General features: G+C 43.1%; 2 protein-coding genes across 3 annotated transcripts in view; both read right to left on the reverse strand.

Moving 5' to 3' along the window:
* The window catches only part of LOC146961260 (cleavage and polyadenylation specificity factor subunit 3-like), a 22,348-nt gene extending 7,750 nt beyond the window's left edge, over window positions 1–14,598 (reverse strand). The window contains exons 1-9 of the mRNA XM_085770169.1: window positions 14,409–14,598; window positions 13,518–13,581; window positions 13,332–13,429; window positions 11,818–11,946; window positions 10,014–10,191; window positions 4,251–4,340; window positions 3,998–4,148; window positions 2,148–2,323; window positions 393–551 (exon numbers count right to left, since the gene is read on the reverse strand). Of these exons, the coding sequence (XP_085626295.1) occupies window positions 393–551; window positions 2,148–2,323; window positions 3,998–4,148; window positions 4,251–4,340; window positions 10,014–10,191; window positions 11,818–11,946; window positions 13,332–13,429; window positions 13,518–13,581; window positions 14,409–14,479 (1,116 nt within the window). The 5' untranslated portion in view covers window positions 14,480–14,598. The remainder of the gene's footprint in view (window positions 1–392; window positions 552–2,147; window positions 2,324–3,997; window positions 4,149–4,250; window positions 4,341–10,013; window positions 10,192–11,817; window positions 11,947–13,331; window positions 13,430–13,517; window positions 13,582–14,408) is intronic.
* A 760-nt stretch (window positions 14,599–15,358) lies between these two features.
* LOC146961261 (arf-GAP with SH3 domain, ANK repeat and PH domain-containing protein 2-like) overlaps window positions 15,359–25,081 on the reverse strand; it is a 36,085-nt gene continuing 26,362 nt past the window's right edge. For both annotated transcript variants that reach the window (XM_085770304.1, XM_085770305.1), the window contains 8 exons: window positions 24,181–24,288; window positions 22,140–22,374; window positions 20,787–20,891; window positions 19,448–19,748; window positions 17,669–17,727; window positions 17,512–17,576; window positions 17,256–17,375; window positions 15,359–16,159 (listed from right to left, as the gene is read on the reverse strand). In XM_085770304.1, coding sequence (XP_085626430.1) covers window positions 16,085–16,159; window positions 17,256–17,375; window positions 17,512–17,576; window positions 17,669–17,727; window positions 19,448–19,748; window positions 20,787–20,891; window positions 22,140–22,374; window positions 24,181–24,288 — 1,068 coding nt within the window. In that variant the 3' untranslated portion in view covers window positions 15,359–16,084. The remainder of the gene's footprint in view (window positions 16,160–17,255; window positions 17,376–17,511; window positions 17,577–17,668; window positions 17,728–19,447; window positions 19,749–20,786; window positions 20,892–22,139; window positions 22,375–24,180; window positions 24,289–25,081) is intronic.

Below are 25,081 nucleotides of genomic sequence, written 5' to 3' on the forward strand. Positions count from 1 at the left end.
TTATTTCTGGTTTTTATTCAGATACACACACTGTAAAAGATTTTGTTTCAGAAATTACACGGTTCTCAGTCAGAGTTATTTGTGTTGCTTTTCTTGCCATCGCAGTTATTATCTCCAAACGATAAGATACCGATTAAAGGAGAAGTTATGAATAAAGAAAGATGCATTTGGGGCAGACAAACTAATTTTACAGCTGTTATTGTCTATTTTTATTTATTGCTGTGATTGTTTATTTTATTTCACTCTCTCACTCTCTGTTGTTCTTAACTTGTCTCCAAAAGTGAGCACAGACCTGACATTTCTAAAAACCAGTGGAGGAAACGTTTCACTTCCTGTGATAATAAAAAAAAAACTGCAGAAGGGACCCGAGGTGTCGCAGGTTCGATTCCCACCTTGGCGAGCGTCCCCTCCACGCAGTAGCCGGCGATGATGACGCCGTTCCTCTTGTCCGTGCACCAGCTCTCAAACAGCTCCCGGGACAAACCGCTCTGCATCATGCCGGGCGACGCCATCACCACGCTGGGCCCGATGTCGTCGAAGTGGTCCATGCTCTGACACACACACACACACACACACACACACACACACACACACACACACACACACACACGTCAGAAAACAAACGACAAAGACAATGGAAACAGGCAATAGCATACATAGGGTTGCAAAATATCGGGTATCGGGTAATATCGGAAACTTTCTATGGGAATAAACGGGAATAAATCCGAAATTTACAAAATTGAAGGTTGGCCCTTAAAGGGATAGTTCACCCTAGAATGATATTTCGCTCATTATCTACTCACCCTCATGTTGACTAAGGGCTGGAAGAATTTTCAGAGTCCACCGTCCCTTCTCTGAGTTACAGGGGGTCTCGGCGTAGCAGTGCATTTCAATGCAACGGTTGCAAAGGGACACCAGAGCTCTTCGTAAAAAAACACACACAAAAAAACATCCAAATACCTCCATGCTGCTCGTATGTAATGTCCGTCTTGTGCTGAAGCCCCAAATTGCATAATTGTCCCGAAAAAAATTAAATAAGTCCACATTCCAAGCATGTTTGTAGCATTAGCTCCGAGTGTCTGTTGTCCGGCTCTTCCGCTGCCAGCGCGCATGCGCAAGGTTCTGGCTCGTACAAATACGGCTCAGCAAAGAAATGCAGCTCGTCCTCGACATCAAAATCTTCAGCCATGGCTAAAATATGTTTTAAGAGGCCAAAATTGCACGAAAAAGTGTTGTCCCGGTGCAAGGCAGGCTATTACGGACTGCTTCTAGTCCTTCACCGGGGTAAACAAGGAAGCGAGTCGGTCTCAGTGCGAACCTTGCGCATGCGCGCTGGCAGCGGAAGAGCCGGACAACAGACACTAGGAGCTAATGCTACAAACATGCTTGGAATGTGGACTTATTTAATTTTTTTCGGGACAATTACGCAATTTGGGGCTTCAGCACAAGACGGACATTACATACGAGCATCATGGAGGTATTTGGATGTTTTTTTGTGTGTGTTTTTTTACGAAGAGCTCTGGTGTCCCTTTGCAACCGTTGCATTGAAATGCACTGCTACGCCGAGACCCCCTGTAACTCAGAGAAGGGACGGTGGACTCTGAAAATTCTTCCAGCCCTTAGTCAACATGAGGGTGAGTAGATAATGAGCGAAATATCATTCTAGGGTGAACTATCCCTTTAATAAGCAATTAGTAATATTTTACTCAACATTCATGTTTTTGTTGTTCAGTAAAATAGCTGATTGTTCATACAAGAATTAAAACTTGATAAAGTTCTACTCACAAATAAATCTGTGGAAATGTCATGTTTTTTAATTGTATTGTTATTTTGCATGGATGTCTGCTTATGACGAAACAAAATATTTACATTTATGTTTGGATATGATACAGTTTGTTTAAATTACCCCAAATTTCCAGTTAATCCCCATAAATTCCCATAATTTCCCATAATTCCCATGGATATTTTCCAATTTGGAATAAAAAACTGGAAATTTTCCGCCCCTTTGCAACCCTAAACATACACAATGTATACACTGACAATACACTGACCTAAACAGACAAAACAGAAAACAAAGGACAGAACAAACCTGACGACACAATAAAACAGGACAGAAAAGTAAAAACAAAAACAAAAACAAAACAAACCTTCAGGTTGCTGATGTGCTTGAAGACGAAGGGGTTGTTGATGTTGATGGCCTTGCGGATCTTGTCGTTCATGGCGTTGATGTAGGTCTGGTACACGGCCATGCACTTCCTGGCCAGAGACGAAGCGTAGAAGATCGGGATGTCGTGGAGCTCCGGGTGGTTCTGCCAGTACTCGTCTGGTCCACACACACACACACACACACACACACACACACACACACACACACAAATAAAGTTAACGAACCTACTGCTATGAGTATAGGGATTATGGCAATGGACCAATTTGCCAAAATGTTGAACTATCCCTTTAAGGTAAAAATCTTGCATAGTTCCTCTTTAAAGGTATAGTATGTAGGAATTCCCCCCATCTAGCAGTGCGGTTGCATATCTGAACGTATTCTTGATGTTGCATTCAGGTGAAATCGGGCAGACGTCAGACAGACAACAGACGCTGCATGTAACAGGATAAACAAGCGTCTATGTAAACAAGTGGTCCGCCAGCACGAGGCAAAACAATACAGCCGTGACAATATGTTGTCATGGTGATGTCGTATTGTTTACCCGACCCACGTTTTACCGGCTTTCTCTCGTCGAGTAAAATGACATCCGGTTGGTTTGCCGACGGCCGTCTGCCTGACTGCACCTGAATGCAACACCAGTGCCTCCGTCCTTCCTCACACTACACAGTGGCAGGGCCGTTGTATAGGGGAGAAAGGTGATGATAATTCTAGGGGCCCAGCGCCCAGTGGGGCCCATAAAAAACCCCAGTAGAATAATCTTTGTATGACTGATTTATTCTGTGTAAGACCCTGACTAATACTCATAGTACACTGTAAAAACTCAACATCCTTCCAAGAATATTTGTCTTATTTCTTGTCCAAATGTCTCATTTCTAGTCAAAGCTAATCTCTTTCCACTTAAAATAAGACTCATAACCTAAAAATTAACTTGTTTTTAGATAATTTTCACTTGTTTCAAACTAATTTTCACTTGAAATAAGTAGAAAAATCTGCCAGTGAAAGTAAGTTTTTTGTGCTTGTAATAAGGAAGAAAAACTTGTTCCACTATCATATTTTTTCTACTTATTCCAAGTGAAAATATGCTTGAAAGAAGTAAAAAGTGTCTAAAAACAAGCTACTTTTAATATGATGAGTCTTATTTTAAGTATAATGATATTTGTTTTGACTAGAAATTACATTTTGACTAGAAATAAGACAAATATTCTTGGTAAGATACTTGGGTTTTTACAGTGTAATGTTGCATTAGCATCAAAACAAGGTAGGCTACTAGGCTAAATAAAAAATGATAATACATATGTAGTCTAAGAAAAAAAACTGGAAAAGTTAGGGGGAGGGGCCCACTTTAGTATTCTTTAAGGGGGCCCAGAATTCCTAGCAACGGCCCTGCACAGTGGTGACAGTTTTAACAGGCCGAGCCGACAGCTCCGCTGAGTTTCCGTGGTTACCTACGGTCACGATGCAACATGGCCGCCTCGGTTCGGTGCGTCGCCCACTCATGTATTTGTAACGACTTGTAACAATTCAATTCTAAGGTACCAGAAAGCTTTCATTTGTATGCGGGTGTGATTCGACTTCAGTGAAATATGTATTTATGAAAGCAATATTTGATTTTTGCTACTAAAAAGCCAAATAAGTTACACACTGGGGCTTTAACGAGTGTGTATGGTGAATTAAAATGTTTCTGTGTGATCCATAGACAGAAACACGTCCCTTAGTTTAATCTTGTAAATAAAACTTGAAGCCTGAATTTATTTTTCCCTCAGCTGAAGGGAAAGCGCCACTCTTAGGTCGCCGTGCGTCGTCATGGCGTCGTTGTTGCCGTGGTCTCACCGAGGATGAGCAGCAGCTCCTGCGCTCGGCCCAGAGCGAACACGGGGATCAGACATCGACCTTCTCTGTTGACGATGTCGTGGACCGTGTTGCAGAACCGAGCCTCTCGCTCCTCCCGCTTCTCGTGGATGTGAGTCCCGTAGGTCGACTCCTGACACACACACACACACACACACACACACACAGGTTCAATGTTAAGTGTCTGTGCTCTGTGTTTAAATAAAGTTTGAACGGTTTGAATGCTTCCACTCACGGTGATGAGGATGTCTGGTTTGACGCTGGGGATCTCCGCCGCCATCAAGTGTCTGTCCTCCTGACGGGAGAAGTCTCCTGTGTACAACAACTACACACACACACACACACACACACACACACACACACACACACAGGGATGCAAACGGGTCAGGACCAAAAAAGAGAGGAATTGTCTGGCGGGGGGGGGGGGGGGCTCACCATTAACAATATCACAGAAAAGTCCATTTCCAGTAGTTCAACCCCAACCAAGTATTGAGTGCATATAGATGGACAGTTTTCAGAAGGCCAACATTTCTATATTAAAAATGCTTTAAAAAAATAAAAACCATTGCAATATTTCAATTTTGGAGATACTGATTTTTAGGTCTTCACTGAATGTTAGTCATAATTATTACTATTAAAATAAACTGAAGAAATAAAGACATGGGATGTTTCATTCGGTGTGTAATGGACATATAGGCCTATATAATGTGTTAGTTTCACTTTAATTGAACACATTCTACATGGCGGAGGCGACGTCTTTCCACTCAGGGCTTCCTTCACCTCTGAAACGGGGCAGAGCTCCATGGAAACACCTGCCTGACACAGCAACGTAGGGAACCCGTGCACGTCCGTGGAGCTGTGCGCCGCGGACGTGCACGGGGGGAAAAAACGGCGTCACCGCTTTGGGTAACGTGCGTGCATGTCGCGCGTCTACATTGGAGGTCGGCTGTTATCAGTATAATCAGAGACCATGAATGAGTTCGCCTCACGTGATTGTCACTGTCAGCCTGTTAGAAAAACATTTTACTGACCCGAGCTGAGACGCTGAGACCCCCCCCCCTCAAAACAAAAACTCTTCGGATCTGAACGATTCACACAAGTCACCTAATTGACCCTTCGCGTAAGCCCCGCCCCCTTGGTTACTGTTGCTACGCCGGGCAAGCTTTCACTCCCAGCCATGCTCCTGGCAGTATTTGGTATCGATTTCAAAGGAAATATCAGCAAATTTCTGGATAAACTGTTCTGAGATAATAGAGAGAAGAAATCACAAAGAGCATTCATAGTTTTCAGTGACGTGACTCGCGCAGGAGGATAAAACATCTGTTCAACGACACGACTGGACAATGTACAGAGCAGCAGTAAGGACCGGTAATTTTACCGTCTATCAACCCACCAAGACTTAGGTCATCTCACTGGTCATGAAACGTTGTCAAACTCTAAGTTTTTGGGCGATTGTGAACCACATACAGTTTTCGCTGCTGTTTTGTTTTCTCCCACCGCTGTATCAGTCAGTGAAAGCAGTCCCTGCCTGGAGGATCCCTCGCCTAAAAGCCCAGGTAAAAGCCCTAAAAGTACAGCTGTCATTTCGGAGGTGAACATATGGTTTTCCCCATATCTACACTTGCTCAAGTCGAAAAAAAAAGTCCGCTCATATCTGAACATCTCTATATTGCTTCTGCCGCCGCCGCCGCCGCCGTAGTAGCAGCAGCAGCAACAACATCCTTCTCTACAAACAAATGTTTTTCGTCCTAGTCTCAAAATGTGTCCACAAAAGCAAACGTAATGACTCACTGCGGAAAGCTTGCCAGGCCTATAGTTACGGTTGCTAACGTAGGATTGGACAATAGCCGTTTGTGGGAGGAGTTGGCGAAGGGTCAATTGGTCATGAAAAAAGCGAGTTTCGCTTTTCGGCGCGCTGTTTGCATCCCTGTGTGATGTTCAGGGACAGTCAGGACAGTCTGAGGACTGACAGCTCTGAGGTTGAAGTTTATATTAATGCACCATGACACTGTGGCAGGTCTCTGTACTAGGGATGTGAATCTTTGGGTGGCTCACGATTCGATTCCGACTTTTAGGGTCACGATTCGATTCAAAATCGATTTTCGATTCAACCGATTCTTGATTTTCTTTTTGCGATTTTTAGTTTGCTTTATTAACACCAGACCATGTGAAAACGTTGAATGATGATGATGTCTACAGACTATTATATCAGAAGCCATATTTCCCCCCAAAAAATGCACATCACATGTTTCAGATTTATTCAGCAGCAATATATTCGAACCATTTTAAAGTTAACTGCTACATGAAGCTGATTTTATAGGCTACTCTCTTTTCAAAAGCCTGGACTGAAGGATGTGAATATTTGGGTGTCTCTTCGATTCAAAATCAGTTCTCATGCACATGCACATGGACATGTAGCCTATCTGTAACAAAGGCTGCTAAAAAAAAAAAAAAAAAGAGACGGCACTCTGCTCTCAGGCCAGCTCACCTGCAGCCTGTCTGCAGCGCCACAGAGGAGCTGTCAGAGCTGCTGCTGCTGCTGCTGGTCCTCTCTCTTCAGCCTGCTGTTTGGCTGCACTTTGTATGAGTTTAAAAAAGTGAAGATCTAACGTCACCTGAGCACCGATCAGCTGATCCAGAGCGCAGTGGATGTGGCTGCTCACACCGTGTCCTAACTGGATGCGACGCGAACGAGCGTCCGACAATCGCGTCACATCTGACGCTCTCTGTCCACACTGAATCCGTGCGTCTGTGGGAATGGAAGCACATCAGCTGTGCGCTCGCCCGCTCGACAGACTGGAGACGTAACTACCCGGTTAAAAGATGGGTGAATTGTGCCTTTTAAACAGAAAACAAGTTTCTTGAAATATAGAGCCAACAGCAAGTTGTCTCTATAGTGTAGGAACACGAGTTGTAAAAAACATAATGCAGGGTTTTCTGTAACATTATAAGACGGCGCACCGCCCCCCGCCCAAGATGAATGAAGAGGCTATTAAAAAAAAAAAAAAGTCCGCTAGTCTCCTTGAAGCGGCTGTTATGTGTCTCTCTCTGGCGGTGTCAGCTGATGTGCACATCTGCAGCAACCCAAACAAATGCACATGTTACTGTTGACTGGCTCTATTCCAGCCACATGATTGGTTCGACGCGGTGGAAATCTCATTATCATTGGTTATTTGTATTGTCTGCCAAAACATGGATGAATGAAACATATCGACCACGTCTCATATTTCTATTGAGGAAAAGTTATTTCACAATTTATAGACACAACACCGACAAGCACTGAGAGCCGCATGTTGCAGTGACGTTATATAGGCTATAAAAAAAAAAATCCGCAAATAATAAGCCGACGAAAAGGTGCAACTTGCCACTTAACTTCTTGTCGATGTATTATTTGCGGGGGCTTTCGGGGGATCTGCTGACGGTGGAGGATCTGGGACTGATTCACTGTGGACCACCACCAGTCTGATCAGGTCCATCACAGCACAGCAGCTGCAGCACTGCCCCGCTGTCACATTACTCTCGCGTATCAGCTCAATCTGTTTACATTAAACCGACATCAGGAGAATAATGAGAATTATGATTAAAAATATATTTGTTTCGAATTTTGGCCCCTGGATCATGATTTTTCGCATTCTTGGTTAAAAAAAAAAATCCTCTAAAAAAAAAGACAGTTGGGATGCATAATGTGTCTCATAACAGTATACTGTGCGTCACGCTAGGGGTCGGTGGTGTTTTATTCTAGGGGTCGGTGGCGGCTGTGAGACAGCAGCGGCTCCACGGTGAGGGGGGGGGGGGGGGGCAGCTTCTGCTCACCTGACTCTGTGCAGCTTCTTCATTAAATCCAAACAGTCCGACACAGCGACGCACTGCTCCTTTGACTCTAAAGTCTCTGTAGCTCATCAGCCCGGAACTCGCCGACATGGATCAGAAGCGACGGCGGCGTTTGGCCTCAGTGTCTCGGACTTCCAGAGCAGCTACAGAGCAGCGTTGTGACCTCAACCATGGTTGATGAGAGCAGAAATGTTGTTGTAGGCCTGTGCATATTCTCATTTGTCCAGGTCATAGTATTTCAAAGGAGGTTAAATCGAAAGCAACTGGACTTATACTGAGTCTCCAGACCAGTTAGTTGGACCAGTCCCAGCCTGGTCAGATGCTACATGAACTGATGAAGCCTCTTGGATGAGAGGTGAAACGTCTTCCTAGACAAATAACTAAGTCCAGTTGAACCTCCTTTGAAAAAAAAAAAAAGTTGTTGGCGGGCTCGTGAATTTTTTTTTGACACGAGTCAAAAAGAGCGTCAAACCGCGTATCTCGCGTTTGGTCGCGCGTCACAACTCGAGCGAAAAAAAAGCGTTCCTCGTGTTTGGTGGGAAGCCCCTTGTGGGTCTTCCCACCAAACACGATGAAATAGACGAAGACGCGATGGTCCCGTCGCACAAAAAGAATCGCGTGTATTGCGTCGCAAAAAAAAAAAAGTCGCGTCTACCGCGTCTCGCGCCTAATCGCGTCTCGCGCCTAATCGCGTCTTTGCGTTACGGCCTTTTACACCGCGGACGTAACGAATAAACGGTGACGGTGTGAACGAACAACATAGAACAGGACCAGACGTGGCGTTGTTTCCTCTTTTCACCGACAGCTCCACTCTCCCTTACTTACACTAACTACTGTTATTGTTGAGGCCAGAGAATTGTGGGATTTGTAGTTTTTGACCAATCGCAGGTTGTGCTCTTTCTTTTTGTGATTTTCCTGGTTCACACATGTATTTTTTTTTAGGGGCAAATGCGAGTGAAATGCTCGTCCATGGTGGGCATAAGAAAATTTAAGACCTGTCTAAAATTATTTAAGACTTGAACACAATAATTCAACAAATTTAAGACATTTTAAGGCCTAAAATTTAGATTTTCAAATTTTAGACTTTTTAAGACCCCGTGGATACCCTGTTATTTCATATAAAAGTTTAAGTGCATACATATTTTATGATGCTGTGTATTTCAGGTGTAGGTTAATATACACACACCTCAGGAGGCCTGTCATTGATTGGTTAAAACAAGGTAATCAGTAGATGGGAATTAACGTCAGATTTAGTCACGGATCACCTTCAAACTCTCCTTGTCATGATATTTGAATTAATTATACATCAACACCAGCATATATAGGATTAACACAACATACAAATGAATAAAATGATCTAAAAGTATACATTTGTTTATTATTAATTGGATTATTCAACAAAATGTTAAAATTATAAAACCATCCTTCAACTTAAAGCCCGAGGCGACGTCTTTAAACAGTTTATTTTGCTCATCAAATGAAGAGAAATTGACTCTGGAGCCTGAAGTCTGTGATTATTGATTAGGATTTTCAATCAATCACTTTTTAATCAAAACACAGCTGCGTTTTAATCTTCACTGTTTCTGCTCCAACTAAGATAAATAAATCATAATAACATCTGTTCTTTGTCGCAGCAGAGAGAGTGAATCACTGCGATTCATATGTTTATAATTTACATAATGTGATATTATGTGATAATGAAGTTTAGGTGAAGAGGTGCATTCTGGGAAATATTTTTTGTGAGTTGATGAAATTACTTATCAATATGCGCTTCCATTTAGACATGATGACGATAAAGTGCAGGACAACACGGTGTTAAAAACAGTTTCTTTTTTTAAAAGGATTTGTATTTCCATGCTTTTATTTTGAAGGGATGCTGCATGTTTTAGAAGCCTTACTTCTGATTTCCTGTTTGTCAGACTCAGTTTATTGATCTGGTCACATCGATTATTGATTGAAATGTTTAATTTTTCTTTATTATTATTATTTACTTTACTGTACATACTTTCTTTTCTTTGTCTTGTTTATTTGATGTTTGTTTATTTTATTTCATGCTCTTATATCTTATGTTTTGTATTTATTTATATTTACAAGTTTACTATTTGCCTTATTGGTTTGTACATCTTTGAACAGCTGAGTCATGTGAGTGGCGGTGAGCGTCCGTTACCTTGACGCCGGCGATCTCGATCATGAACATGGCGGCGCCCAGCACGTGTCCGGCGTGGTAACACCAGAACTTGATGCCGGCCACTTCCTTCACCTCGTGGAAGTTGATGGTCTCGATCTTCTCCATGCTGTCCTCCAGGTCCGTCTCCGTGTAGAGCATGTCGTCTGCCGAGATGTTACTGTCACACACACACACACACACACACACACACACACACACACACACGCACACACACACACACACACACACACACACACACACACACACACACACACAGCATCAACACACTGCTGTGTCACAGCTCCACCTGAGCGACAGGCAGCATCACTCCCTCTCTCTTTGTCAGCTGTAAAGTGACTGAGTGTGAGAGTCTGTGAGGGTCCAGATACTATAAACATGAATGGAACAGCACCTACCCCCTTTCATGTTACCTTGACAACAACATGTTGACTAATAATTTACAGTTTACTTTCAGAAGCACAAGGCGTGTGAGGGACAGACTCACAACAACAAATATTCTTGGATCAGATCTGATCAAATCATGTAACAATAACCAAAAAACTACACACACTGACAGTAAACTCTCTCTTTTTTTTTTTTTTTGCTCCGTCCATTAACAATAAAGAAACCTGGGGACTATGGGATGGGTACCGAAATTCTGTCCTTTTTTTGGTACCGACTGAAATCCCACATGTCCCAAAATCCCAAATGTCAAAGGTACCCATCCCTTGGTTCAACAGACCCAGGGTATCTTCCAGTTACTCGGCTTCACTTAAAGGGATAGTTCAACATTTTGGCAAATTGGCCCATTGCCATAATCCCTATAGTCATAGCAGTAGGTTCGTTACCTTTATTTGTCGGTGTAAGCTATTTTTAGAACGGCGGAGCGGAGCAGTGAGCTGCTCAGAGCTACGCTATGGAGGCTAAAGGAATTTCTTGGTTTCCCTCATCAAACTCATCAAATACAAAATCCCAAAACTCCAAAACGCTTTTGTGGACAAGTTGTGACCTGCACATTCACCACGCTATGAGATAATAATGGAACGTTACGAAACAGAGCTGTTTTTGAGGTAAATACAGGGTAAATACAGAGTCTGCTTGCTGAAAAATTGTCCCTGAACGCAACGCGCATCAGCGGTTTTGCATGAATTTCCCTCTAAAACAACTCTGTCTCGTAACGTTCTGTTATTATCTCATAGCGTGGTGGTTGTGCAGCTCACAACTTGTCCATGTCCACGACAGCGTTTTTGAGTTGTTGGGTTGTATATTTGATTAATTTGATGAGGGAAACCAAGAAATTCCCTTAGCCTCCATAGTATAGCCCCGAGCAGCCTGCCGCTCCGCTCCGCTGTTCTAAAAATAGCTTACACCGACAATTAAAGGTAACAAACCTACTGCTATGACTAGAGCGATTATGGCAATGGGCCAATTTGCCAAAATGTTGAACTATCCTTTTAACCTAACAATTGCGATCGACGGTGGTTATCAACTCGGTAAGACAGACAACTCAGGGTTTCCCAGTCTAGGTATGAGCGCGTTCGCATGAGTGTTTCACTAATGAGAAGCAGACAATGATTCTGCAGCAAAATGAAGAACTGAAAGATCAAGTCCAGACAAAAAGTAACACAGTCGCTGCAGCAAAGTGCAGAAAGCTCTACAGAGAATTACTGACTGTGAAACAAAAATCACTGCTCCATCATTATGTATTTGACTTCACGACGCTATGAACTGTGGGTAATTTGCTTACTGTAATTCAGCATCGATGCTGACTTACGAACCCTCCCCCCTCTTCCCCCTCTCCTACCTGACTTTGACGTAGTCCGACAGCAGCCAGCGGTAGATGGCCTTGGTGGCGTGCGTCATGAAGGTTCGTCCCTTGAAGCTGGTTTTCTGCAGGAACCAGGGCAGAGCGCCGCAGTGGTCCAGGTGGAAGCTGAGGGACGGACGACGTCACAGCGGACAGGTGAGACAGTGAAGGAGTCGCCTGAGGTTTTACCTTCACCTAGCATTTGTTTACACCTGTTTTTGGTTTTTTTTGGTAGTTTAAATCTGTATTTATAAACAGTAAAAGTAAAAAGGCTGGTGAGGAATTAATTAATTTCTCTGATGTGTTTACCATTGTTAGATCTGCGACCATGTGTCTTTGTCAAGGTGTATCTCTCAAACTGTCACAAATTTCACTAGTTGGATAAATTGCATTTGTCTGTATTTTATGTGTCATGTGTCTTACTACAGTTTCCTTATAGAAACAGTTTTGTTCCTGCTGCCATCATAGAGATGAACAAGCTGTAACTACATAATGTGCATAGGACTTATTTATTTATTTTCATTATTTTATTGTAGCTAAGCATCTGGCTTTTTAAACTCTTTGTACCCCGTTTTAAACTGATTTTATTCTTGTCATTTTGTCATTGTTTCTGGTCTATTATGTGTGAATGAGAACTCTCTGCAGGACAAAACGAATTACGGGTACAAATAAAGTCACCTGAGTTTCCTTTGACTCCATTAAAGGGATAGTTCAACATTTTGGCAAATTGGCCCTTTGCCATAATTGCTATAGTCATAGCAGTAGGTTCGTTACCTTTAATTGTAGGTGTAAGCTATTTTTAGTACAGCGGAGCGCAGCAGCTGGCTGCTCAGAGCTACGCTATGGAGGCTAAGGGAATTTCTTGGTTTCCCTCATTAAACTCATCAAATACAAAATCCCAAAACTCCACAGCGCTTTTGTAGACAAGTTGTGAGCTGCACAACCACCACGCTATGAGATAATGACGGAACGATACGAAACGGAGCCGTTTTCGAGGTAAATTCATACAAAACCGCTGATGCGCGTTGCGTTCAGGGACAGTTTTTCAGCAAGCAGTCTCCGTATTTACCCTGTATTTACCTCGAAAACGGCTCCGTTTCGTATCGTTCCGTCATTATCTCATAGCGTGGTGGTTGTGCAGGTCACAACTTGTCTACAAAAGCGCTGTGGAGTTTTGGGATGTTGAATTTGATGAGTTTAATGAGGGAAACCAAGAAATTCCCTTAGCCTCCATAGCGTAGCTCTGAGCAGCCTGCTGCTGCGCTCCGCCGTACTGAAAATAGCTTACACCTACAATTAAAGGTAATGAACCTACTGCTATGACTATAGGGATTATGGCAATGGGCCAATTTGCCAAAATGTTGAACTATCCCTTTAATATAAAAATAAGGCTAAAAAAACTATGAGGTACAAATGGAGGAAACGATCTTTGGTGTGTGTGAGTGTGTGTGTGTGAGTGTGTGTGTGGTTGTCGTGGCGATGAATGGTGATGATGGTTTCCGTGAACTCACTGGCTGATGAGCAGCAGGTCGATCTCGGCCGGGTCGATCAGATCGATGTACGGCAGAGCGTCCATCCCCTCGAGGCCGGGATGGATCCCACAGTCCAGCTGAACACACACACACACATACACACACTGACTTTAACGTGCACAGACGACGTGGAGAGGAACATTAAACCAGCAGCGACAGTGTTACCATGATCTTTCGCCCCTTGAACTCCAGGATGATGCAGGAGCGTCCGACCTCCTGACCTGCTCCCCTGGAAACAAACAAACAGTGACATCATCACTTCTGTGTCCAATCAGCGTCAAGATCAAGTTTTTATATTTAGGTCTTTAGAGATAATTAAAGTAGCAGTGATTAAACATCATCATAACACAACGGAAGTGTTTCTGGGGGACATAAAAGAGTGACGGACCCAGACTGGGGTGTTTTTGTTCAATAATAAGTTATGAAAACAGTTTCCTGCTCGTGGTGTTTGAAGACAAAGTGACTTTATTTGGTTTATTATTATAATGTAATTACACTGTTAGCTTAGCCTGTAGCCTGGTCCGTCACTTTACTGTGTCCCCAGAAACACTTCTGTTGTGTTGTGTTGTGTTGTGTGTTTTTGTCGCACGTGTGCATGGGTCGAACTGATGGAGCTGTTTTCTGAATTTAAAGTGCGTTTGTTGTTCATGTCTTTGCGTGTTTTTAAGAAGCCTTCGGGGCCACCGTAGGATTAACTACCATAAGCCCAAATTCACTTTTAAAACCAAACTCTTTTAATAAAATCAGACATTTTAAAACATAGCAAACATTTGTTCCATAACTTTTATTATAAAACTATCGATTTCAAATGGATTGATCCGTCAAACGTATGTTTATGTCTGATAATGACACTTTAGTTTTGTCCCAAACACACGAAGACCTATTTGGTCTACGTCGAAATGAAGTTAACTGACGTAAAGTCTTAAAAGATAAAGATAAACACTGTTTTTCTTTTTGTTTTTGTTCACATATCTCTGTTTTTCTCTGAATAAGGGACTTTGTTGTTGAAGCAGCGGAAACAAACGGAGATAAAACCTCCTTGTCTCTGTAACTCACAGCGGTCTGATCAGCAGTTGGTCGCTTTCCTCCGCGGGAACCGCTGCGTCGGGTTTACGTTTGGCCGCCATCTTTACTCCAACAAACTCCACACGTTCACTCACAATAATAATGATAAAAAATTAACTCGTTTTTAATTTAATTCATCACTGTTTCTGCTGCAAAACCAACGCGCCTCTCCAAGAAGTTTGGCTATTTCCGGTCCGTGCGGTAAATCTGTCCGTGTGTCCCACAGCACCGCCCATCTCCGACACAATGGTTCCTATTTCCGGAAAAATACCGATCAAACTCAGTGAATTTTAGAAATGTAAAAGATTATCATCGTATTTTAACTGTAGAAACGTGGGTGTACATTTTATGATGGAGTTCAAAACAAAAAATATGATATTGATTTTAATTTATATGATTTGAGTTGAGTTAACAGGAGTACAAACAAGGTTTTACTACTACTACAAAGACTACGTTACTACTCATTACAAGGAAAATACTAATCATAGCAATTTTCCACCACATAATCATAAAATATGTTTAATAGGCCTATGGGTTCTATTGTTTTTGTTGTTGTTGTTAATTTTAATATGAAAAAAATGTGTTGCTGGAAACTTCCACAGCACTAATAGATAAAATGTACAGCTGTATGCATCTTTTATTTATTTGGTAAAGGACAGTTTATTCAAATCAAGATTTATAATGATGTTTATTTATTTATTTATGTATTTTTTTGATGTGTATTATTGGAGAAAAGTAGGGAAATCTCAAAATCTAAAACTGGAGTGGCACCAAATATACTGAAAAAACTTACACCAAATTTTTATAAAGACATTATATCAGGGTCATTGTGTTTGTATTAAACAAAAACAAAACATGTGAAATCATTACTGAGGGTGGCGGGAAGTGGAGTAGACATGGAAAATAAAGATTTTATGGTAAAAGCAAAACACAAATACATGTTTTAAAGGAATAATCTCATGGTTTTAATGACACAGTGCTTTTGAGAACATGCTAATACAGTAAAATCAAAGTGGACGTTTGTATTTTACCCTCCAGATAATACAGCGAGTTTCCCTGCAGCCAACAAGTTAAAAAACAAACAAAATAATAATAATATCAATGATTTTCCTGCCAAAAACCGACATTTGTGATCGAGACACAGAGAAAAACAAACAGAAAATGCAGATCAGAGGATTTCTGGGCCGTGACGTCACAGGTTCGATGCCAGCAGCAGTGTGCTCATACAGTGTCTATGTTTTATATCGTGTGTTGTGTCGTTGCAGCTCTTCACTTTTTATTTTTTTATTTCTTATTTCTGCTGCATCTTATTAAACACAAAGGTTCAGCCCAACAACAGATTTAAGATGTTTGTAAACTTTGAAATAACGAAGACGAAGATTTTAACGATAAAGTTTGATGAGTTTGGAAACAACATGAGCTCAGCTCTGGTGTTTTAAATCTGAGGAAGAAGGAGAAGAAAAAGAAGCAGCTTCAGTCTGTTGTTTTAGCTCGTTTCAATTTATTGTTCGAGACTCGAGCTTCCTCATCATCAGTGAGGATGATAATGATGATGATGATGAAGATGACTCTGAGTCTTCGTCCTGCTTGTGTCCTCCCAGTCTGAGTCGTCCGAGTCGTCGAGGGACAGGAGGCGTGAACCGTCTCTCCGTTCACACAAACCGAGTTCACTCTGCGATGAAGTGAACGAAGGTGATAGGAAACACTCCTCGTCTGGTCGGATCCTCTTCAATGTGACCGATCTGAGACAGGAAACAGTTTTTATTTAGAGAGAAACCGGACAGAAGATGAAGGACGAGTTAAAAAAACAGACCCACAATCACACTTATTTGTCTTTTATATCTTAAGAGTCTTTCCTAATATATTAAGAGCTACTCAAATTAATCAATGAAGACTTCTGTACAGTATATTAGAGGGTTATGTTCCATAAATGCCCCAAAAAACAAAAAAAAATAACCTTGTTTTTTCTGTATTTTCAGTATAAAAGCTTTTTTTCATTTCAGAAAATTGCATTTATCTGTTTGTGTTGTTCTAGAAGTTGATTAGAAGTTTCTCTCTTTATCTGATGAGGGGTTTTGTTCGTTCTCTGGATCAATGTTTTTCCTCTTCTCGCTCTCTGCTTCCTCTCCTGTAACTGATCTGATCCTCTGTCTCTCACATCACTGTAAGGTCACAGTTAAAACATCTCTGCCTCTGTATAGTGTTGGTTTACAGCAGCCAACACAGGCCACGCCTCCAGTATCAGACGCTCTGATTGGCTGTGACTGACAAAGACGGCACATGACGATCGATCGCAAACAGACAGAAGAAATGCACTGCAAAAACTCAAAATCTTACCATGAATATTTATCTTATTTCTAGTCAATACGAATCTCATTCTACTTAAAATAAGACTCATCAGTAGCTTGTTTTTAGACACTTTTTACTTCTTTCAAGCATATTTTTACTTGAAATAAGTAGAAAAATCTGACAGTGGAGCAAGTTTTTCTTTCTTATTACAAGCACAAAAAACTTGCTTTCACTGGCAGATTTTTAAAAAAGTAAAAAGTACAAATTTGTTTGAAACAAATGAAAATTACCTAAAATAAGTTCATTTTTAGGTGATGATTCTTATTTAAAGTGGAAAGAGTTTAGTTTTGACTAGAAATTAGACATTTTGACAAGAAATAAGACAAATATTCTTGGAGAGATTTTGAGTTTTTGCAGTATGAAGCTGTAATATTGTATATACAGTATACAGTATGTATAAAAACTCCCGTGGGTCTCAGAGGGTTTGGTGTGAAAATAAAAAAAATCAATCAATCAATAAATGAATAAATCCTTCATTGTTTCACTCACCAACCACTCGTGGTCTTCCTCCCCGTCCACCACGATCACCTCGCCCTCAGTGAACGTCAGCTCGTCTGGGTTATCAGCCGAACAGTTGTAGATGGCCTTCACTCTCTGAGGCCGGTGCTTCTACACACACACACACACACAGCTCAGTGTTGACCTCTGACCTCTGTTAGTGCTCTATGTGTGTGTGTGTGTGTGTGTGTGTGTGTGTGTGTGTGTGTGTGTGTGTGTGTGTGTGTGTGTGTGTGAGAGGACTTACAGAGAAGGTGGATCTGGGTTTAGGTGTCGGAGGAGCCGGACTATGAGGAGATTTAGCCTGAGAACCTGCAGAGAGAAACATGAACAATGACCTGTGACCTGTTACTAACCTGTGTGTGTGTGTGTGTGTGTGTGCGTGTGCGTGTGTGCGTGTGTACCTCGTTTGTCCACAGATGGCGTCCTGAGAGGAGGTCGCTGTGGAGGACGTTTCACTGATCTGAAATCAGTCAAAAAAAAAAAAATCAGTGACCAGTACAGTCCAGTACAGACTAGTACACTATTTGCGCTTTTCCACTACACGTTCACGGCTCGGCTCGGTAAAGGTGCTTTTCCACTACAGCTGAGTTCTTCTAGTACCTCCTCAGCGGGAGCGGGGGCGGCACGGGGGCGATCGCGGGGCCGCATTGTCCGTCTCTCTTTTTTCAATCCGCTCGTCAGCTCCAAACTCACTCGTCTGCACCTCGTTAACGGACCACGGTGTGGTTTTACACACAGCAACATTTAAAGCAGAAGTAAGTGATATATTTGTGTTAATATAAGTCTTAAATAGTTATATCTTCCGACAGCAATCACTTACATAGAGTGTTTGGTCTGAAACACGGGTCTGTCAGTCACTCTGCTCTGCTCTGAGCCGAGGAGAAAACATTTATCGTATCCTACAGTTTTTATCCAATGAGGACAGAGAACGGCATGCAGGGCTGTGTGTGCAGCCAAGGGACGCCGTGAATGTGGCGACGTAGGGACGAGGACTGTTATGGTGCGTTCAAGGAAACTCGTATTTTTCCGACCGTGAAGTGGTACCAGTTCGATCTGGTACGAGTTCACCGGTCGGAAGTTACGAGTGGCCGTTATAGTGACTTTCACAGGTAAAACAGGTCGGAAAAACACGAGTGGGTTGCCTGAAACGCTACAAAGTCGTAAGTTGTGACTTGAAGCTGTAATTTACGGTTTCAAAAACCTGCCTGGAACGCAGCATTAGCCAAAACGACCGGATTGCTTACTTCTGCTTTAACTCGGGTGAAGGAATAACAACAGTCTCGGTACAGATCAGCTGGCGCTGTTGCCGCTCTGTTTTTGAAATTTCCGGGTTTGATTCTCATGTCGGACGTCGCGCTCGCACTCTTCCAGTGACGACGCTCTGTCCAATCAGTGGAAGGCAGTCGGCTGACGTCACGTTATAGTATCGCTTCGGCTCGCTTGGAACCAGGGCGGAGGCGGTACTAAAAATGGGACCTGGTACCAGGTACTAGGGCTGGTGGAAAAGCAAAAAAAGCGGGCCGTGCCGCGCCGTGCTAGTGGAAAAGGCAACTTTTGTATCAATACTTGACTATGGTGACATCTTATACATGCATGCAAATCTCTCCTCTCTGAAAATGCTGGACTCGGTGTATCATGCAGCATTAAGATTTGTAACAGATTTAGGTTTTCGTACTCATCACTGTAGTCTTTATGAGAGTGTTGGCTGGCCTTCTTTGTACAATCGTAGATGGGAACACTGGTATTGTTTTCTTTATAAGGCCATCCTGTGTGACTTGCCCCCTTATTTGTAGTCTCAGGCACGATAGATTGATAATGTATGCTATTCCTCGTACATGGACTGTCTTTGGGGAAAATGCCTTCAGAGCATTCGCACCCTCGTCCTGGTATAAATTACAGAGTCATCTTAAATTGGATTATCTCCCAAGTATGGAAGATTTTAAAGCTATAGGATCAAGGACTATTTGACTGCTGCATGCACATGTTCTCTCACCGAACGCAGCTGGTGATTATACTGTAATGATGTGATTTGCTGTTACTGTTTTAGCTGTTTTAATGTTTGTTTTGTTGATGTTTCTTGGCCAGGACCCCCTAGCAAAAGAGATTCTGAATCGCAGTGGGATTATTCCTGGTTAAATAAAGGTTAAATTAAAAAAAATAAAGCGCCATTTGCTACGTACCCGGTGGGTGATTTTGGAGACTTGGGTCCGGGAGGAGGCGGCGGCTGGTGTCTGCTGGTCTGATGAGCAGGAACAGGAGGAGGGAGAGTTGGAGCCTTGTGGTGGGGGGGAGGAGGGATGGAGGGAGCTGGGGGGAGGGGGGGAGGAGGGGGGGCAGAGGAGGAGGAAGAGGAGGAGGAGGAGTGACCTGGTCCTGCTGCAGGAGGAAGAGGAGGCAGGGGGGTGTTCTTGGCCGACAGGGTCTTAGTGTCCATCGTACCGGGCCTCTTGGAGACTGGAGGAGGAGGAGCTGCTGGGAGGACTGGGGGAGGAGGAGGAGGAGGAGGAGGAGGGGGAGGAGGCAAGGCAATTTTATTAGTATAGCCCATTTTTACAAACAGTTTGTCTCAAAGGGCTTCACATGACATCATAATTAACAACATCCTCTGTCCTTAGACCCTCACATCGACTGAGGAAAAACTCCATGGAAAACCCTTTAACAGGGAAAAATCTGAGAAACCTCAGGGTGAGCAACAGAGGAGGAGGAGGAAGAAGAGGGGGGGGGGTGGTAAGGAAGGAGGAGGGGGAGGAAGAAGAGGAAGTGAAGGAGGAGGAGGAGGAGAGGAGGAAAAAGGGAAGAGGGGAAGGAGGAGGAAGAAGAGAAGGGGAAAGAGGAGGAGGTGGAATAGAAAGGGGAGGAGGAAAAGGAGGAGGAGGAGGAAGAAGAGGAGGAGGAGATAAGGAAGGAAGAGGATGAAGAGGAAGAAGAGGAGGAGGAGGAGAGGAGATAAGGAAGAGGAAGAAGAGGAGGAGGAGGAGAGGTAAGGAAGGAGGAGGAGGAAGAGGAAAGAGGAGGAAGAGGAGGAGGAGAGGAGGTAAGGAAGGAGGAGGAGGAAGAGGAAAGAGGAGGAAGAGGAGGAGGAGAGGAGGTAAGGAAGGAAGAGGATGAAGAGGAAAGAGGAGGAAGAGGAGGAGGAGAGGAGGTAAGGAAGGAGGAGGAGGAAGAGGAAAGAGGAGGAAGAGGAGGAGAGGAGGTAAGGAAGGAAGAGGATGAAGAGGAAGAAGAGGAGGAGGAGGAGAGGAGATAAGGAAGAGGAAGAAGAGGAGGAGGAGGAGAGGTAAGGAAGGAGGAGGAGGAAAAGGAGGAGGAGAGGAGGTAAGGAAGAGGAAGAAGAGGAGGAGGAGGAGAGGTAAGGAAGGAGGAAGAAGAGGAGGAGGAGGAGAGGAGGTAAGGAAGGAAGAGGATGAAGAGGAAGAAGAGGAGGAAGACGAAGGTCAGATTTACACTCGTCTGGTAAGTTTCAACCTTGTGGCCACGACTCACAGTGATGATGTCACTCACCGTGATGATGTCACTCACCGTACATGGAGGAGTTCCTCTCCGGCGCCTGAGGGTTCGGGGGGTCGGAGGACGAGCGCTGTCGTCCCACGGTTTCCATGGCAACGGGTTTACCGTGTCCGGCTCCTGCAGAGAAAACAAACACACGTCTCGGTGGTGATGATGATGTCATTTCTTGTTTAATTCCAGGTGTGAAGACGATGACATCGAAATCAAAATAAGTGATAATGTTGTCGAAAAGAAACTATGTACTATAGTAAACCTTTATATTTTATTGGGGAAGTTTCATATCCATAAATGCAAATTTCAGAATTCTTCACCATCATTTAAGTTGTTTTTGATTGAAGTTGATTATTATTTTAAGTCTCTTAATTTAATTACAAACAAGAAATGTAAGAAATGTCAATAATGAACATTCAGAAATGTTTAACGAATAATCTGTCACAATAACTATTATTGTAATTTTCATGGGATACGAGGTCTGTCACCAAATTTATTTTCCTTTATTGTTAACTTGATTGTTTTGTTCTCTTTTATTTAACTTTTGTTATACTGTCATAAAATTGTGACTTTACTGTACTGTTACTGTTGTAACGAATGTGAGCTGGAAAGACTGAAATGTTGTTATTGCTACAACTTTAAAGGGATAGTTCAACATTTTGGCAAATTGGCCCATTGCCATAATTGCTATAGTCATAGCAGTAGGTTCGTTACCTTTAATTGTAGGTGTAAGCTATTTTCAGTACGGCGGAGCGCAGCAGCTGGCTGCTCAGACCTACGCTATGGAGGCTAAGGGAATTTCTTGGTTTCCCTCATTAAACTCATCAAATACAAAATCCCAAAACTCCACAGCGCTTTTGTAGACAAGTTGTGAGCTGCACAACCACCACGCTATGAGATAATGACGGAACGATACGAAACGGAGCCGTTTTCGAGGTAAATTCATACAAAACCGCTGATGCGCGTTGCGTTCAGGGACAGTTTTTCAGCAAGCAGTCTCCGTATTTACCCTGTATTTACCTCGAAAACGGCTCCGTTTCGTATCGTTCCGTCATTATCTCATAGCGTGGTGGTTGTGCAGGTCACAACTTGTCTACAAAAGCGCTGTGGAGTTTTGGGATGTTGAATTTGATGAGTTTAATGAGGGAAACCAAGAAATTCCGTTAGCCTCCATAGCGTAGCTCTGAGCAGCCAGCTGCTGCGCTCCGCCGTACTGAAAATAGCTTACACCTACAATTAAAGGTAACGAACCTACTGCTATGACTATAGCGATTATGGCAATGGGCCAATTTGCCAAAATGTTGAACTATCCCTTTAAATAAAGTTGGAAAGAAAAAAGAAGACGAAGACATCACTTCCTTCCTTCCCTCTGACCTCTGTGCGGCGCTCGGGGCGGCAGCGGCGGCGTGGGCCCCGGCGGCGGCAGGTTCAAGTCCAGCATGGCGCCGTAGGTCTCGTTGCTGATGACGGTGCTGGGCGCCGGCGGCCGGTGCTTGTCGCGCACCAGAGAGGCGGCGTCGCGCGCCAGCGCCGCCAGGTTGGGCTGCAGGGGGCCGCTGCCCGGGACGAAGCAGCTCACCGGACGCTCCTCACGGCGGTTCGGGATCGGCTGCAGGAGGAGGAGCAAGGATGGACAGAGTACTCAACCCCAGTACTTGAGTAAGAGTACAAATACTACTGGTCAAAATCTACTCCGTTACAAGTAAAAGTAGCTCAGTCGACATGTTAACTCGGGTAAGAGTAAAAAAGTACTTGCTTTTAAAGGTACTTAAAGGGACAACGAGGAGTTTCTATTCGGTTATAAAAAAGTCTCACGTTAATGTGGATGAATCTCCGCTACCCACACTTGTTAAAGGGACAACGAGGAGTTTTGGAAAAGCGAAGCGTTTTCACACTACATTTATGAGCCTCCGCGCACCGTGAAATTCTTTTGACCGGCGCAAGACAGACTCATGTTTTCATTCATCAATAATTAAAGTCAGAGGTTCAAAGACGATCACATACCGTCGTAGTTCCGACCATAAACGGCCATTCAGCTACGTTATTCTCATGACTCGTTGCGAAACTGAAAGTAAAGAAACGCTGGTCGGCTCGACCAGCATCTCCGCCACCACTAATAATAACAAAATAACGATAGAGACAAAACAATATATTTATCTAAAATGGGCCCATTAACAAGTGTGGGTAGCGGAGATTCATCCACATTAACGTGAGACTTTTTTATAACCGATTAGAAACTCCTCGTTGTCCCTTTAATGGCCCCATTTTCGATAAATATATCGTTCTGTCTCTATCGTTATTTTGTTATTATTAGTGGTGGCGGAAATGCTGGGCGAGCCGACCAGCGTTTCCTTCGTGGCGAGTCATGAGAATAACGCCGCCGAATCGCCGTTTATGGTCTGAACTACGACGGTATGTGAACCTCTTTGAACCTCTGACTTTAATTCTTGATGAATGAAAACATGAGTCTGTCTTGTGCCGGTCAAAGAAATGTACGGTGCGCGCAGAGGCTCATAAATGTAGTGTGAAAACGCTTCGCTTTTCCAAAACTCCTCGTTGTCCCTTTAAGTATCCAAAAGTACAAGCTTTTAAATTTACTTTAAAGCAGAAGTAAGCGAAATGTTTGTCTTAATATAAGTCTTAAATAGTTATATCTTCCGACAGCAATCACTTATATAGAGTGTTTGGTCTGAAACACGGGTCTGTCAGTCACTCTGCTCTGCTGTAAGCCGAGGAGAAAACATTTATCGTATCCTACAACCTTTATCCAATGAGGAGAGAGAACGGCATAAAGGGGCAGTCCTCTCTGTGTGTGCAGCCAAGGGATGCGCGTGAATGTGGTGACGTAGGGACGAGGGTGGGGACTGCTAACTCCATCGGCTGACAAGAAGTTAGCCAAAACCACCGGATCGCTTACTTACTACTAGTAAAAGTAAGAGTAAGAGTAAATTTCTTATTTTTCACATCAATGAATTACTATAATTTTTTCTAAATGAATTTAAGGAGCTTTTAACTCTTGTTTCTGAGAATTAACTCTTTGAAACCAGCTGCACTGATGTGCTGCTTTTAGAGGTTAGGGTTTCCTTCTTTGACAAACACAGCTTGTGTCCAGTAGTATTTTAGAAGAGCAGACCTGAAAGTAACAAGTACTTTTCAGCCTTCCTAGAAATTAACTCGAGTAAAAGTAAAAATATTTGTCTTGGAAATGTATTCAAGTAAGAGTAATAAGTACCAAAGAAATCTAATACTCAAGTAAAGTACAAATCCTCTGGATATGTACTTAAGTACAGTACTCAAGTAAATTTACTCCGTTACTGTCCACCACTGAGGGGGAGGGGAGGGGCGGGCGGGGTTACACATCTGTATCTGTACACTGAACATCTGTACGTGTCGTTTTAAGTCCACAGCTGCTGACCTTGTCCTCCATCTCGTCCTCGCTCTCGTCCAGGTCCTCGTTCTGGAGGCGCCACTCGTACTCGACGTGAACGTGGACGTTGAACTTCCCGGTCTGAGCCTGAGTCAACTGAAACACACAAACATGACGTCATACTTAACGACACACACACAGACACACACACACAGTGCAACATCTGGACTGAATTAGTTTCAGGCATCAATGAACCGTCTGTAAAAGTTTCACCAAAAGACGGTGTCAGTTTCCTGTCTCTATGTCAGGTGGGTTTCTCCTTGACTCCGCCCCCTTTTGGAGACCAGCAGCAGCAGAGTCTGAACGTGAACACAGATTATGGTCGATTCTTTCGCTCCATAGTCACTGAAAAAAACAATTGTGGCCTTAATCCGACTATAACTGGACAACTGAAGTGAATCTAAACGCGTTAGTCCGTAGTCCGACTATACTGGACTTCTCCAAATACGACAAAAACACCCAGATTATGCGATTGGAAACCGGTTTTCTTCTGCATGTATTCGTCTTAATCGGTGTCGGCACAAAGTAAGTGTGGCGACTGAAGTAAACATTGGACTCATTTTTTTACAAGCCACTTCTCTTCTGAACATTTTGACACGAAAGTAGCAAATTTCAGACAAATCAGGAGAAAATGAACTTCTCTGTCTCAACAACAACATACTCTTACCAGATCTGGCACAGATCTCAGAAGTAACGTCAATTAACGTTTGCTAACACCCGCACTAACTGACCGTTAGTTGTGTAAAGATTTAATATTATCTTAAGAAAATATAAATATCTCACTTTCCTCTAACAACAAGTTTTATAACTCCACACACACGTTCACAACATGAGGGGGCCACGCCCACTTAAGGAGACAGGAAGTGTAGCTGCACCATTTCATATCATT

This window comes from Trachurus japonicus, chromosome 24, assembly GCF_045865225.1.
Source record: "Trachurus japonicus isolate A0001 chromosome 24, Traja_1.0".
Classification (NCBI taxonomy): domain Eukaryota; kingdom Metazoa; phylum Chordata; class Actinopteri; order Carangiformes; family Carangidae; genus Trachurus; species Trachurus japonicus.